Genomic DNA, 15,425 nt, shown 5'->3' on the forward strand with positions numbered 1-15,425 from the left:
ATTCCATTTCTAGGCCACCACCACACCACCATACCACCACCCTCCTACCTACACACATCACCGGAAAACCGCACCACCACACCACCACCTACCCACGTCGCGCCTCCCCCACCCCTAGCCGGCCCTCCCCTCCACCACCTACCCCTCGCCGGCTATCCCTCGAAGACATTCCCTAATCCTGGCCATCCCCTCGTCACACCGTCTAATACCTAACCCTTCGCCGGAACTCGCCGCCCTTCCCTAATCCCTTATTGCCCCTCGCCGCCCCCTGGAACCCTCTTCCAAACTGCGAAAAAGAGCGAGACCAAGAACGCCCACTCACGTACCTTTGAAATCCTAGCGAAGAAAGAGCGAGAGGCGAGCTCAGTTCTGGCAAGGGGTTAGGGATGGGCGGCGACGGACCTTCCCTCCCCGAAACCCACTTCCAAGCTGCGAAAAAAGAGCAGTGACGGACCTTCAAAACCCTAGCAAAGAAAGAGCGAGAGGCGAGTTCCGGCGAGGGGTTAGGGATGGGCGACGAGTTTCGGCGAAGGGTTAGGGATGGGCAGCGAGGTGGTGAGGTGGCCGGTAAAAGTGGGAAATGAAGAAAAATGGGGTTGTGTGGTGGTGGTGGTGGTGTAGTGGTTGTGATTCCATTGTATTTTTTACAACAAACAACATACTACATCTAAAGAATTTTCATTTCATTCCCATTGTTCATTCCATTCCGTTTACCCTGTGCAAACCAAACGACCCACATTATTGGATTCAGTTTGTTATCTTTGCGACTCTTGTGAGGTTTTTTTTTACTTTTTTTTTTTGGGTATTTGTCGAGTTATGATTTATAGATATACTGTCTCGAAACGAATCTATAACTATTACTAAAATAGAAACCGCTGACATCATTCCCTTCTTAAATTGTACACATGTCATGCTCCCATAAAAAAATTTCCCGCCTAAATGTATTGATGACATCATTTTAATAGTTGTTTTTTCTTTTGTGCTAAATCCTTCCATCTATTATGCCTTGAAAATAGAACTATTCCCATTCCACCCAACTATTGAAAACCCTTATTGCTTTTCTTCTTTCTCAATTACGTTGTTTTGTTGCCTTTTTCTTATTTCAATATTTAAATTCTCTCTCTCTCTCTCTCTCTCTCTCTTGTTTTTTTTAATGTGTGTAATTATTGATTCTTTTGTTTTATAATTTTGATTAATATTCAATGTAATACAATTGTTTTATTTTAAAAAGTATTTCAATTCATTGTAAAAAATTATGATAGTTTTAAATTTGTTTTTTTTTTTTGAAGGAATGGTTTTAAATTTGTAATTATTAATCAATTTGTGTTCTTTTTATTAAACCGTACATCGTACGGGAGCTAAACTAGTTGCACATAATATACGATATGATATGTAATGACAATTGAAAGATTAATAATATAGATATGGATTTTTTTAAAAATGTAACGGGGTAACTCATTTGCTTCTAAATAAGTGTGTCATTGTACTGTGTCACTGTTAAGTGTACATTGAATCAAAATGAATATTTTATTATACAAATAATCAGGACGAAAGTTTCAATGATATAGATATTGATTTTTCTAACACGTATTTTCACCAATTTTGTCATACCATTAATTATTTGATGCAAATGGTAATATTTTCTTCGCACGTAAAAGAGATTGAAGTACGCATGGGAAGATTAAGAAGAATGAGAACTACCCCTTACTTGCATGAACAATCTAAATAAAGTTATTGTACATGTATCTACTCCAAGTATATTGTTATTAGGTGACCTATAAGCTAGATGGTGGGTATATGTTGTCCAAATAATTATGTTCTCCAATTATCTTGTATCGAAAGTATCTAAATGTTATTCTTATTTTTGACGGTTTTTGTGTCACATGAAAACCAATTTAGAAATAACAAATAGAAACAAAAACTTCTGCCAAAAAACAAAAAATATTGAATCAAGAAATTGTCAAATTTTGCCTGGACCTGAAAACTGCCTATATATAATATTAGAATATATTATAAGATTCACCTAATAAGAAGCTGGAATAGCTCAGTTGGTTAGAGCGTGTGGCTGTTAACCACAAGGTCGGAGGTTCAACCCCTCCTTCTAGCGAATATTTTTGTTTCCTTTTTAACTTTTAATGACCCTGCACACTACATTGTACATTCCCAAAGAAAAAGAGGTTTCTTAAGTATACTCTGATAAAAATAAACCAATCAAACTTCACAGCAAATTTGGGATTATTCTTGTAAATCTCAATTACAAGGATTATTCTTGTAGATCTTAATTCCAAAACGAGAGAAAATAGACATTCGAACCTCAAATACACTGCTCTTAAGTGTGGTGTATGCCTCTGCTTGCAATCCTAATTTGTTTAAAAAGCAGCTAATTGCCTAATTGTCTCTCCTCAACATGTATCTAAGTAAATAAAAGGTTTGCATAATTTTCTTATTGCTGTTACAATCTAAAGAAAGAAAATCAATATCTTCCCCTCCATGAATGCCATTTCAATTTTAGCTGAAACGATAGTGGAGGGATCCCCAAAACACCTCGCTGCAATTTAGGATCAAAAACATCAAAATGCACCCGGCGCAGAGAGTCCAAGAGCACTTGAGTTGGAACAGCAGGGAGGAGCACGGGAATAGCTTCAGCAGGTATCGTTTTAGACAATTCCCGTGCCTTTTGGAGATGAGAATTTGCCACTGAAGCCACCTCAAATACTGCATTACAGAGCCCCTCACGTGAATCCGCAGTGATTCCAGTCTGACCCCCATCCTCAATCAATAAACCGTGCTTGGAAGCAACATCAGAAGGAATATAAGCAAATAATCGTTGGCGACTGGAATGATATGGTAAAGACCTCAACAGCAAGGCAAGCCCAGCAGCTTTACCAATATGAGAAGCAGCATGATCAGCTGCAGTGGAGTTGATACCTCCAGATTGTAATGTTGTATACAAGATAGTGGATTGTGTGTCCTCGGAATATTTCTCTAGTTCTTCAACAGTTTTTAGGATTTCATTGGGTTCCCTCTGTGCATCATTTATACGAGCTTCAATAGATCTTTTCAGCCAGGACTTGCTTACTTTATGCTCTGACACAATGGATGAAAGAGATTGGGCAATCGGATGCTCAATCAGCTTATTGGCATAAATTTTGTCTACTGCATCTTGCCACCAAAGAAGGCGCATTAGGCCAATCCTGGGATCAGAAGCAACATCCATAGCTTTGGCTGTTTCAACATTGAAGGCACGAAGTGCAAATGCAGCTCTTCGCATCTCCAGAGGGAGTTCTAGGAGACAAAGGTAATTGTGGTAGTCATAGCTTCTTACTTGTTGTACACAGTATGAAAATGCAGATTTAAGGCTACTAGATCTGATAGAACCACTCATTATAATTCAGCCTTAATTGCACCTGCTACAAATTAACACAGTTGGTAGAGACGTTAGCAATTACTTAGTAAGTGATAAATACATAGCTGTGAGTAAGAAATGGCACACCAATTATGTTCAATAGCTTAGGTTTCTCATATGAGGTAAGTTCATTTCATTCTAGTATGTCCAATTGTCCATCACTCCATCAGAAAGAATCAAAACTACCAAAAAATTCCTTGCACCTATTTAGAGGACAACAATATCCATCAAATAAATACCTTTAAGAGGCGTTTGGCAACAGAGATAGGGATAATGAGGATAAAAAGGTGGGATAACGATAGACAATTTTTAGTTGGGATAAGGATAAAAATTATGGTATCCATTGTTTGGAATAAGTTGGGAATTAAATTGGGATAAGTAGCAAATTTACTTAACTATCCTTACTAAGTTTTCTCCTCTCTCCTCTTCCTCCCCTTTCATTAAGGGTAAAGTTGTCTTTTACCTTTTAATTTTTATCCCCAAACCTTATACTTGCCCCCTTGTTATAGAAATATAGGGATAAACCCCTACCCATCCCTTTTATATGGATAACTTGTATCCTTTCAAACAAACAAGGGACAATGGGACATGAGGGATTTTAAATCCTTATCCCATCAATAATCCCCACAAACAAACATGCTATTAAGGAAAGAACATCATCAAAAAAGACGATATTTTTCCATTCGAATTTAGTTCGGTTCACACAACACACACACAAACACGCGCGCACACCCACACCCACGCACACACAAATACACAATTGTATACACCTTTGGTCCGGAATCATACTAACAGCAAAAACTTCATCAATCTGTTATCTACCGAAAATCTTGACAGTATTGGCAGAGGTAATTTCCGACCAACTCAAACAGGATGAATAGATTCAAACCAAGCTACATCAAACAGAAAAACATACCAGCTCAAGATGATTTGATTAAACAATGAAAACAATTTTCATAAACTCCTATCATCAATCCAGTCAGAAGAAAATGCCTAGAAACATACTACAGGAGAAAGCACTAAAAGAACCCAGCTGCACATTCTACTACAGTAATAAAATTTCTGTAAGCTAATAAACTACATCCTTTCAAAAATCCCACATGAACAAATCAAGATCATAGATTAACATCATGATACTAGATTCTATTTTAATTGTGTTGATTCTACAGTAAAATTCAAAATTCCAAATAATGGTATTAGAAATTCTCGTAACTGACAAGAAAATTCAAAGTCAGACATTCTATTGAATTTACAAAGCATATAGATTTCAAAGCGGCATTTCGTCGAACACGTAGTAGGCATTCAAATGACAACCCGATTTCAGCTCAAAAGATTAACTATTTCCAAATGGTAGTAAACATGAGAAACATCAATTGAATGCAATGGCATAAACTACGAATTCGGGATCAAAATTTTACCTTTTGAGATTACAAGAGAGATGAAGGCATGAGATATCTTTGGTTTGGCAAGCGAACTTGGTATGAGAAAGCGACGGATCTTATTGAAATGTCGAGTTCGAGGTTGAAATCGAACTAGGTGTTGAAGATCGATCAAAGCTTTGAATTTGATCAATTAATGTCGCAGGTGAGTGCTGCGAGGATGTTGTGTTGTGTTGAAGGACGCTGATGAGTATGCCTTACCTTGAGCTAGACACACCAAAACAAAAGTATCTTAAGTAATGACTTATGAGAATAACAAGAAGCAAATGATTGTAAAAATAGAATGATTAATACGGGATTTGATATCACGCGTTAATTCAAATTATGCCTTTTCATAAGCTCTCAACATTATCTTTAATGTGGAGTCATGAATGTCAATTGGTTGAGTAAATTAAAATTTTGAGGTAATACTCAATACGTGAGATCAAATCCCGTCTACATCACTGTCCTTTATAATTCTCTCCACACAAAAATTTAAAAACATTTCCATTTGCACCTCATTCCAAGCCATTTATGGCGCACGATTGTATCGATCACATCAAGGTCATCAATAAGACAATAATGAAGCTAGAAAATGGCGAAGGTTGTAGCTCTAAGACATAAATAAGGCTATTGAATATGTGAATCACTCCCAAGGCTCCTTGAACTTACAATAATTTGTTCATTATTTGTGTAGATGCATTGACTTTGAATCTTAATACATTATCGACATTTTGTACATCTTTCTTTTGCATAAATTTCATCAAATAGAGTAGAGAAATTCAAATTTTATGATTAGTTTAAAGAGTAACCTTTTTTAATAAAATAAAATTGTGGAGCTTCCAAGTTGCAACCTCGTATTATTTTGCCTTATAACATTGTCTCTTGTATGTATGTGGAGCTGAGGATGGGGGTGAATATTTGAAGATCTACGAAAACTTCAATCATACTTATATTGATTGAAACTTGGGTGTTTAACCTAGAAAGAAATTACTGCAATACTTGAGGTGATGAATGGTAAGATTAGATACAATCTTCAACTATGCAATGAGACTTGAGAATCCTACCCTTGAACTTATTCTTTTCAACCTTTTTTTCTTCAAAAAATTAGTGGGTTCAATAGACCCAGTTGAACCCACCGTGGATCCGCCCCTGTATAGAAAGTAAAATTAAATATATTCTAAAATAAACCTATGCATCCTTTTTAATAATCAAAGTAATTTGTATGCATTATGCTTTACTAGTTATCAATCGTTAAATTTAAATATCAAACGATCGTTTTTAAATCAATTAATAGAACAAAAACTCATCTACTTGGCTCTATCTTTTATTTTTTGGGAAAGATAGGGGCCGAAGATGAAAACTCGAAACTTAAAAACTCAAAGATCTAACAACTAAAACGGTAAATTTAGACTAACAACTCGTCATAAACGCAAGATGAGGTGAAGCTACTCCGCTCAAATGCTCAACTATTGTAGCATAAGCCCAACATAGCCAAAATGAACAAAATTGTTGGAACAATTTTCCCGCTACACAATCCACATCTTGAGTTTACCGGATAAACACATCTTTCCATTTTAGTTCCAACGCCAAACAAACACACCACCACTATCACTTTTCCTGAATTCCTCTGCAATTTTCTCTCTCCTATCAACAATGGAGTCAACTCTCTCACCAGCTTCCACTCTCCTAACCCTCTCCAAAACCCTAAGATCATCTTCTTCCTCTTATCCTTCCATTTTCTCTCTCATCCATTTACGTCGCCTCTCCACCTCGAATCCTCCATTGACTCGCTCGCTAACTAGCCGAATCTTGACTCGCCGACTCGCCGCTTCCATTGATTTCTCGAAATTCGCTTCAATTCGAGGTTTCTGTTCTCCGGTACGCTGCGTTTCGTTCTCGGCAGGTGGCGGCGGAGGAATCGGCGGAGAAAATGGCGGTGGAGGTGGCGGAGGTGGTGATGGATCGGAAGGCGGAGTTCCGAAGGTTGCGGCTTCTGCTGCTGATGATGTTTCCGTGCTTTCGCCTGATGCTATTGTGCTTGATGTTGGAGTAATTTTTTGCTCTCTACTAGAATTTTGATTAGAATGTGAAATTATTCGTTAATTTGTGCTAAGTTGTTGTTGAATTTGGTTGTTAGGGGATGACTTGTGGCGGTTGTGCTGCTAAAGTGAAGAAAATACTTGAAAATCAAGTGAGTCTTTCGTTTTTTAAGGTTGAATTTGAACTAGTCAAGAAATTGCTTATTGGTATAATTTAGTAGATGATTTTATCTTTGATATTGCACTTAGGATGCGTTTTGTTAGTTTAATACTTCGTTGTATTTATATTTGAGAAATGAATTATTGAATGCACATTGTAAGCTTCATCTATGAAGGAGATAGATTGATTGTACAAACAATTAAGCTTTAGGAAGTCTTATTAGATTTGAAATCTTTTTGTAGTTGTAGTATTGTCTTCTTATATGAACTTTTGTGGCCTATCTTACCTTGAGAAATATAGTTTTAGTCGCCTGTCGATTTCAGCAAAAGCACATGTGAAGAATAATGGGCATGGAAAATTAATCGACGTCTTTTGAGAAGTTTTTACAGGTTCTCAAGGAATATATGTTGGTCTAGAATTAACAGTTGGAGGTTCAATTGATAAATGAAAGCATATTATGTGATCTAGATCATTCTTCTGTTTTGTGTTAAACTATGCAGGATATTGCCAAGCATGCCTTGAATTTGTTACTTTCCTGTTACTTTATGATGCAATTTTGGTGTTGATTAAGGTAATTTCATTGGGCTGTGAATAACAGTCTCAGGTGTCTTCTGCGAGTGTCAATCTTGCAACAGAGACTGCAATTGTCTGGCCTGTATCTGGAGCCAAGGATGTGCCAAACTGGCGACAAGAGTTGGGAGACATGCTTGCTAAACATTTGACCAATTGTGGTTTTGAGTCAAATCTTCGAGGTTGGTTGCCTTTTATCCTGAAAATATCTATTTAATTTTTCCTGAAAACGGTCATATTGTTTAATGTAGTGTGTTGCATTTTGATATATAAAATGGTTTGCTATAGATCCTGTGTTCCGAGTTTTTATCCAAGCTGTTGGTATGTGCAAGACCCTTGTTTTTCAAATTTCAAGTTTTCAACAGAACACATTTACTGTAACTTGAAATGTTTTTTGGAGTAGGGGTGGAAAATAATCGAGAAATGGAAAAATAATGTGTCTAGTTTTGGGTTCAATGATTTTACCCCAAAATGGCAGCATCGACATTTGCTTTGCATCTGTTAAATTTTATATATTTTTTTTTTCCTGTATTGCTAAATACTCAAAGGATTGTATTTCTTGATCTTATACATTCATAAGATTAGAAATATGCCACATATGCCTCATTAAAACTGGTACATCTATCTTGGTGCTCTACATTTCTGCATAGTTCTCCTTGATTTTCTTACATGTTAAATTTAATTGATTTGGTTCTATTACATACACTTGAGATTTTGCCAAAGCATGCAAGAAAAGAGATTTCTTACTTATCAGTGGAATATATCTTATTAAGTAAGCCAGTAAGGTATAGTACACAGGAGTTGAATTCAAATGATCTGAGCTGAATATCTCACTTAGACCTTCTGGGAACTCTGGGATAATTGCATGCAAATCATGTTTAGCTGTGGCTATTACATTGTAAATCATATATAGGTATGGCATGAACTGTTCCAGAACCATGGCTCCATAGTATGTTAGTATAAGTCCAAATTAAAATGGCAAGTCAAAACTTTACTAGTTAATAAGACTTAAAGCTTTATACAAGGACACAACAACCTTGGAAATTCTTTAGCTTTACAAAAAGTGTAATGTTTAGTTTTGACGATTCATGTCAAGCTTGGTTCTTAATTGGCAGGTCAGGGGGACAAGGAAGGAGATACTCCATAACTAGGAAATACCAAAGCTTCTTTTAAGGAGCTAGCATAAATGGTATGTAGTTGACCGGGTTTCACTTCCAAAGCAAGTTCTTATTAAGCTATATTGCTATCATTTTTAGATGTGAATGGTGTACATTATTTTGTGTCAATAGGTATGTGTTGCGGCTACTAGTGGTGCTTTGGGTAGAGGCCCTAGAGGGAGGCCAGTCTGTCACACGAGCGCATTGAGTTTGGATAATTATTTTGAACATTTTAGCTGTATATTTTTTTCCTGATACATTTAGCAAAATGAGGGCTTCCATAGTCTGAAAAGTTCTATTGTATGATGTGTAGACCATTATCGTACTGATCAGAGTAAGCTGAGCTGCTGAGGCAAGTCAGGACTGTATTCCTTTGCCTGTACTGTAGATTTATATTTAAAACAATTTGAGCGTTCTGAAAAGGATATTTGAGTTCTATATCTATGACAATATGACATTTATAATATCTGAGGATATTTCATTTAGATGCTTTGCATACTTATAAAAAAATTTCCCCATTTTTTTGATGAACTTCAGCTCATTGGGCCTTTTGTTTTTTCAAATGTTTGGTTCTTCAGTGGCTTATCCTGCTACAAACATGTAAAAGAGGCTACTACCATGATTCTTGGAAAGAAAGTTTCTCATGAGATGTATTGGTCTTCATGTGTCATTTCCGTTATTTATCTGCAGACCCTGGAAGGGAAAATGTGTTTCAAATTTTTGAGAGGAAGATGGATCAAAAGCGCAACAAACTGAGAGAAAGTGGTTAGTATCTTTCAGTTTGCTTTCAGTTTTTTTGAAGTGCAATTACTGACGAAAGTTTTATACAGGTCGTGAACTTGCAGTATCTTGGGCTTTATGTGCCGTGTGTATGTTTGGTCACCTGTCTCATTTCTTCTGGGCTAAGGCTTCATGGATCCATGTGTTTCACTCCACAGGCTTCCATTTATCATTGTCTCTATTTACATTACTTGGACCTGGACGGCAACTGATTCTCGATGGTCTGAAAAGTTTCTTCAGAGGTGCGCCCAACATGAACACCTTAGTTGGACTTGGGGCTCTATCATCATTTACAGTTAGCTCGTTGGCTACTTTTATCCCAAAATTGGTAAAACTTGAAAATCTTTCCTTCAATATGTGCATGAGTTGCTGCCTCTTTATATAGATTCAGATTATATAGAGCCTCAACATTGTCATGTTTGGATCTGACATTGCTGGTGGGCTAGGCACCTAGGCCCCTTGTTGACTTAGCCTAGGACAAACCTGCTTAAGCTGGGTTAATCAATAATTTGACCTACTGTAGTTCCGCTCGCAGGATTCCTTAGGAGACCAAAATATCAAGTTTGCTAGCTCTAGCTGTGTACCGTGTACCTGTAGTTGCTTTCTGCTAGAGTCTTTTGGTTTCTTTCCCTTAATTGTGCTATGATTTGCTATTTTATTTTAGTGGATTCTACTTCTCCCTTTATTGGGCTAATTGAGGTGGTTTTAACAATGGGACTGCACTTTGATTTGAATCAATTGAGAGTGATGGTGAAGTTTTGGGTTTTACATCTATCATTTTTTGGATCTAAAAATTTCTATGTTCCTTTGTTGTCTGTTGTTATGCTTCTATGAGTTTACTTGGTAAATTTTTCTTATTATTCCAACACCATTTGTTTACTTTGTGAAATTTCTTCTGCACACACATACACTTCTCTCACTTGGAAAAATTTGTTGTCTGCAATCACTTCTCATATGCAATGTTTTAATAGGGCTTCTTCACATATTCTTTATTATTATGCAGATTTTATTCATTTTTCACAATTGCTGTTACTGACATCATGTTTTCTGTCCAGGGATGGAAGGCGTTTTTTGAGGAACCGATTATGTTGATAGCCTTTGTATTGTTAGGAAGAAATCTTGAACAAAGGGCTAAAATAAAAGCTACAAGTGATTTGACCAGCCTCTTGAGTATTCTACCCTCAAAGGCTCGTCTCTTAGTCAATAATGCTGAAGATACTGTGTCAACTGTTGAGATTCCTTGTAGCAGTCTGTCAGTTGGGGATAAGATTGTGGTGCTGCCAGGAGTAAGTATTCTGTATTATACGTATACCTCTTAATTATTTGAAATAGAAATAAACGGATCATTAATAAAAAAAAAATGTCATCATGGTCATAATTAGTGCTAGTCCTTCATCCATGTATCACATTTCTTCCACTATACATATGTTTTAAATATCTTTCTTTTTGTCGGTTGCCTAGCGATTTCCCATTTGCTTGTATATAATAGATTGGCTAGGTAGTGGTGGTTATTATAATGGTGATACTAGGTTGAAGTATAGAGGCTAGCAATTGGCTGATTTTTGACATGACTCATCGCTGCTCAGGACCGTGTGCCGGCTGATGGAATTGTCAGGGCTGGCAGGAGTACAGTCGATGAATCAAGTTTTTCTGGGGAGCCTTTGCCGGTGACAAAACTGCCTGGGGTATGAGTTTCTGTCCACAATACAATCTGAAAATTTCTCTTTTGCCCCTTTTCACCTGTTTTCTCCGGTTATTCCTTTTTTACGGTGTTTGTTCTCCCTATCATCATTAATTTAAGACCTACTTTTGTTGCCTGCTAATCCTTTTAGACAGAAGTTTCTGCTGGGAGTATAAACCTGAATGGAACACTTACTATTGAAGTTCAAAGGCCTGGAGGTGAAACAACTATGGGTGACATTGTTCGACTAGTGGAGGAAGCACAAAGTAGGGAAGCTCCTGTTCAGCGTTTGGCTGACAAAGTGGCTGGGCGGTTCACATATGGTGTAATGGCATTGTCTGCTGCTACATTTATGTTTTGGACCCTTTTTGGCTCTCGCATTTTGCCATCTGTTATCTCAGGGGGAAGTTCAGTTTCAGTCGCACTTCAGCTCTCTTGCAGTGTTTTGGTTGTGGCTTGTCCGTGTGCTCTTGGGCTTGCAACTCCCACTGCTGTGCTTGTTGGAACTTCTCTTGGTGCAAAGAGAGGATTACTCCTGCGGGGTGGAGATATCTTGGAGAAATTTTCGTTGGCTAATGTCGTTGTGTTTGATAAGACTGGGACTTTAACCATTGGGAAACCAGTTGTAATGCAAGTTATCACTCATGAAAATGAGAGTTTGAGTAATTCACTATCAGATAATAACTCAGTGCATTTGTCAAAAGCTGAGGTTTTAAAACTTGCCGCTAGTGTTGAGTCAAATACTATCCACCCAGTTGGAAAAGCTATAGTGGAAGCTGCACGTTCTATTGGTTGCCAGACGTTCAAAGCTGCTGATGGTACCTTCACAGAGGAGCCAGGATCTGGTGCAGTGGCAACCATTGAGAATAGAAGGGTTGCTGTTGGCACATTAGAGTGGCTTCAAAGGCATGGTGTTGATAATAACCCATTTGAAGGACTAGAGGATCAAAACAATAGTCAGTCGGTTGTTTATGTTGGAGTAGATGGAAATCTTGCTGGACTTATTTACATTGAAGATCAGATAAGAGAAGATGCCAGGAATGTTGTTCAATCTTTATTTAACCAAGGTATAGATGTTTACATGCTATCAGGAGATAAAAGACAAACTGCGGAACATGTTGCTGCCATTGTGGGTATCCCCAAGGACAGGGTCTTCTCTGGAGTTAAGCCCGATCAAAAGAAGAAATTTATTAGTCAACTCCAGAATGATAACAAGATTGTAGCAATGGTTGGGGATGGGATCAATGATGCTGCTGCCCTTGCTTCATCACATGTTGGGGTTGCCATGGGTGGCGGTGTTGGAGCTGCAAGTGAAGTATCTTCTATTGTGCTTATGGGAAACAAGCTAAGTCAAGTACTTGATGCATTGGAGCTCAGCAAATTGACCATGAAAACTATAAAACAAAACCTCTGGTGGGCGTTTGGATACAACATTGTTGGACTTCCAATCGCTGCAGGGATGTTGCTTCCTGTTACTGGGGTGATGCTCACTCCTTCAATTGCTGGAGCTCTTATGGGTTTGAGCTCAATTGGAGTCATGACGAATTCATTGCTTCTCAGATTGAGATTCTCATCTAAACAGATAAATGGCTCAGAATTTTCCTCAACCATTAAAGATCAATCTGCTCTTGAAGTTCTAGTGGATCAAAAGGAGAAGTTGGAAACTCCATTTTCTGATTCAAGATTGAAAAATGCATCTTGACTTCTTGAGTAAGAAAACTTGGTCAGTATGTCTTCCCAAAATACAAACTGAGCTTGAAAGACAATTTTCCTCCATGTTTTATCATGTCAAGGAGATTACCTTAAGGTTGTGAGTTTGCGACAATAGAAGTGGGGTAGCCTGCCAATTTTCAACTGTGAAAAAGGTGACCTGATTACATGAAGTGCACCTTGATATGGCTTTTCCCCATTCACCAATTTGAGATCCATCTTTCTCTATCCCAGTTCGGCTAAAAGAAGTGAACTATCAGGTGGTATTTCCTGAATCAGCGACCACAGGGATTCAAGATTTGTAACGACCAATCACATATACCTGTGAGTTGGTGTATTGTACTGTATATTTGAATAAAGGTCCAAGAATAAGTTATCAATATTATAAAGTTCCTTCTCCGATTGTATTGATTTAGCTTTCAGTGTGGTTGCATAGGTGCATCTTATCAGCTCATTGCATGTTTTCTTATTTTAAATGTCTGATAATTGCTTAATGGTACATGAATTACTCTCTTCATGAATGCTTCGAAAGCTAGGAAGCGTTTCTTAGTAGCTCTGAAACTTGATATGAACGAAGCCTATGACAGGGTTGGGTGGGAATTTTTGGCCCAGGTCCTTCAGGTGTTTGGGTTCCCTCCTACCTGGATCCATCTGATTTTACAGTTGTGTGACAACTGTTTCTTATCAAGTGTTGGTTAATGGTGCTCCTACTGAAACTTTTCGGCCACAACGTGGTTTGCGTCAAGGAGATCCCCTGTCTCCTTACTTGTTTGTGCTTTGTATGGAGGTTCTTTCTGCCATGCTTCGTAAGGCTGAATCAGAAGGGCGCGCCGGCTATCTCTCATTTGTTTTTTTGCTGATGATTCTCATTTGTTTTTCCAAGTCTCCCCTTCTTATTGTCCTCAGGTAATGAAGGTGCTTTCGGACTTCTGTAGTCTTTCGAGTCAAATGATTAATCTACAGAAGTCCTTTGTTAAATTCAGTTCGAATACGCCAGAGGATTATAGGGAGTTTCTGTCGGGTTGTTTGAATTTTAGGAATGAATCTAGACTGGGCACTTATTTAGGATTGCCCGTGGATTTGAGCCGTAGCAAGTGTTTGATTTTGGTTTCCTCTTGGATAAGGTGGTTGCTCGTCTGGAAGTGTTCACTGCTCTTCAGTTGTCCCCTACAACGAAACTTGTTATTATTAACTCTATGCTTATAGCCTCGTTCAACCACATCTTATCGGTTTTCAAGGTTCCAGAATCCATTTGCTCTAGGATTGACAATTTGCTGGCCAGATTTTGGTGGAAATCTTCGAGCTCCAGTCGGGGAATGGCTCTGTGTTCCTCTTCGCTGCTTCACCTCCCGAAGTCTTCGGGGGTTTAGGTATCCGAAGCATTGCTCCTTTCAACTCTGCCTTATTGGCTAAACAGAGTTGGCGTATAATTCAATCTCCGCAGTTGCTTGTTTCTCGTCTCCTTTGTTCCAAGTATCCGGCCCTCTGGACACCTCGGCCGACTCCAGTTCTCCGCCCCTCTTGGGGTTGCAGGAGTCTTCTCGCTGGTTTGTCTTCTTTATCGCAAGGCTTGGCATGGAAGGTTGGTTCGGGGTCTAAGGTTCGTATTATGGAAGATTGTTGGGTCCCGGGGGGCCTGTAGTGTTCAAGGATCTTCGTTCGGAGTCACTTCGTCCGACCCTTGTTTCCTCTTTAATTGATCCGCGTTCTTACGTGTGGGATGCTTCGACTGTTCATGACCCTTTTGATTCTGATACAACGGCTAGAAATCTCTCGCTAGACAGGCCAGTGCGTTTGATGGATGACTTTGTCTATTGGAAGTTTACTAGGGATGGTGTTTTCTCAACTAAGTCTGCTTATGCTAATATTTGTGGGAATGGTTCTATGGGTAATACGGAATCTTAATGTGGTGGAGAAAATTTTGGGCCATGCCAATTTTGCCTCGTTGGAAACTATTTGGTTGGAAATTGTTACACAATGATTTGCCTTTAGCAATCATTCTTTCTACCCGAGGGCTTCCTATTGATCCTACATGTGCTTTTTGTCACTCTTTTGAAGAAACTCGTTCCCATCTGTTTCGAAACTGCTGGTCTTTCGAGTTCTGGTGTCCTAGATATTAGATGGGATTTTATGCATCTTCCGCAGTTTGAAGATTGGGTAACTCGAACGGTGTCCCAATTTTTGAAGTTGCACAATTGGGATGGCATCTCGTCGTTCTTTGCTATGTTGTTGGCTATTTGGGTTACTCGCAATCAGTTAGGGTTTCGTCAGTTTGGTCACCGTACTCCATTGTCCACTTAGCAATTGATTGGAAGACCCGTAGTACGTGTGCTCAATGCTGGAAGGCTTCGGTATTATCTTCCAATGTGGTTCCTTCTATGGCAAGTCAGTCAGGGCAGCTCTTATCCTTACAGGGTTTACCTGCTATTGATCCTACGGTCTGTTTGGTTATAGATGGTGCTTGGGATTGTTTATCGAATAGAGCAGGTGCAGGTTGGATA

At 38.5% G+C, this 15,425-nt stretch overlaps 2 protein-coding genes and 1 non-coding gene across 5 annotated transcripts; 2 read left to right on the forward strand and 1 right to left on the reverse strand.

The window, feature by feature from the left end:
• The first annotated feature begins 2,033 nt into the window (after positions 1-2,033).
• TRNAN-GUU lies at positions 2,034-2,107 on the forward strand. Its single transcript has one exon. It is a non-coding gene; the product is annotated as a tRNA-Asn (tRNA).
• Positions 2,108-2,203: 96 nt separating this feature from the next.
• Positions 2,204-5,159, reverse strand: LOC110718621 (NADH dehydrogenase (ubiquinone) complex I, assembly factor 6-like). 2 transcript variants are annotated; one of them, XM_021897501.1, is made up of 2 exons: positions 4,825-5,159; positions 2,204-3,407 (listed from the first exon to the last, which is right to left on the reverse strand). In XM_021897501.1, the coding sequence occupies exon 2, from the start codon at positions 3,383-3,385 to the stop codon at positions 2,474-2,476; it is 912 nt and encodes a 303-aa protein (XP_021753193.1). In that variant the 5' UTR covers positions 3,386-3,407; positions 4,825-5,159; the 3' UTR covers positions 2,204-2,473. The 2 variants fall into 2 exon arrangements, with proteins under 2 accessions (XP_021753193.1, XP_021753192.1); XM_021897500.1 differs by having other exon boundaries at positions 2,204-3,410.
• Positions 5,160-6,310: 1,151 nt separating this feature from the next.
• LOC110718622 (copper-transporting ATPase PAA1, chloroplastic-like) lies at positions 6,311-13,416 on the forward strand. Of its 2 annotated transcripts, XR_002510935.1 has the most exons (9): positions 6,311-6,876; positions 6,965-7,018; positions 7,625-7,778; positions 9,444-9,518; positions 9,584-9,861; positions 10,589-10,819; positions 11,120-11,218; positions 11,366-13,079; positions 13,159-13,416. XR_002510935.1 is itself a non-coding variant. In XM_021897502.1 (8 exons), the coding sequence occupies exons 1-8, from the start codon at positions 6,481-6,483 to the stop codon at positions 12,914-12,916; spliced, it is 2,838 nt and encodes a 945-aa protein (XP_021753194.1). In that variant the 5' UTR covers positions 6,311-6,480; the 3' UTR covers positions 12,917-13,415. The 2 variants fall into 2 exon arrangements, 1 of the variants encoding a protein (XP_021753194.1); XM_021897502.1 differs by having other exon boundaries at positions 11,366-13,415.
• Positions 13,417-15,425: the final 2,009 nt, after the last annotated feature.

The sequence above is a fragment of the Chenopodium quinoa genome, unplaced genomic scaffold, assembly GCF_001683475.1.
Source record: "Chenopodium quinoa cultivar QQ74 unplaced genomic scaffold, ASM168347v1, whole genome shotgun sequence".
In the NCBI taxonomy this organism is placed as follows: domain Eukaryota; kingdom Viridiplantae; phylum Streptophyta; class Magnoliopsida; order Caryophyllales; family Amaranthaceae; genus Chenopodium; species Chenopodium quinoa.

What these genes read in the sequence shown, in the direction of transcription:
- LOC110718621 (XM_021897501.1), bottom strand. Translation starts at nt 3,385, where the DNA reads ATGAGTGGTTCTATCAGATCTAGTAGCCTTAAATCTGCATTTTCATAC.
- LOC110718622 (XM_021897502.1), top strand. Translation starts at nt 6,481, where the DNA reads ATGGAGTCAACTCTCTCACCAGCTTCCACTCTCCTAACCCTCTCCAAA. An exon ending in AGATTGTGGTGCTGCCAGGA is followed by an intron (nt 10,820 to 11,119) that starts GTAAGTATTCTG and finishes ATCGCTGCTCAG; the next exon opens with GACCGTGTGCCGGCTGATGG. An exon ending in CGGTGACAAAACTGCCTGGG is followed by an intron (nt 11,219 to 11,365) that starts GTATGAGTTTCT and finishes TAATCCTTTTAG; the next exon opens with ACAGAAGTTTCTGCTGGGAG.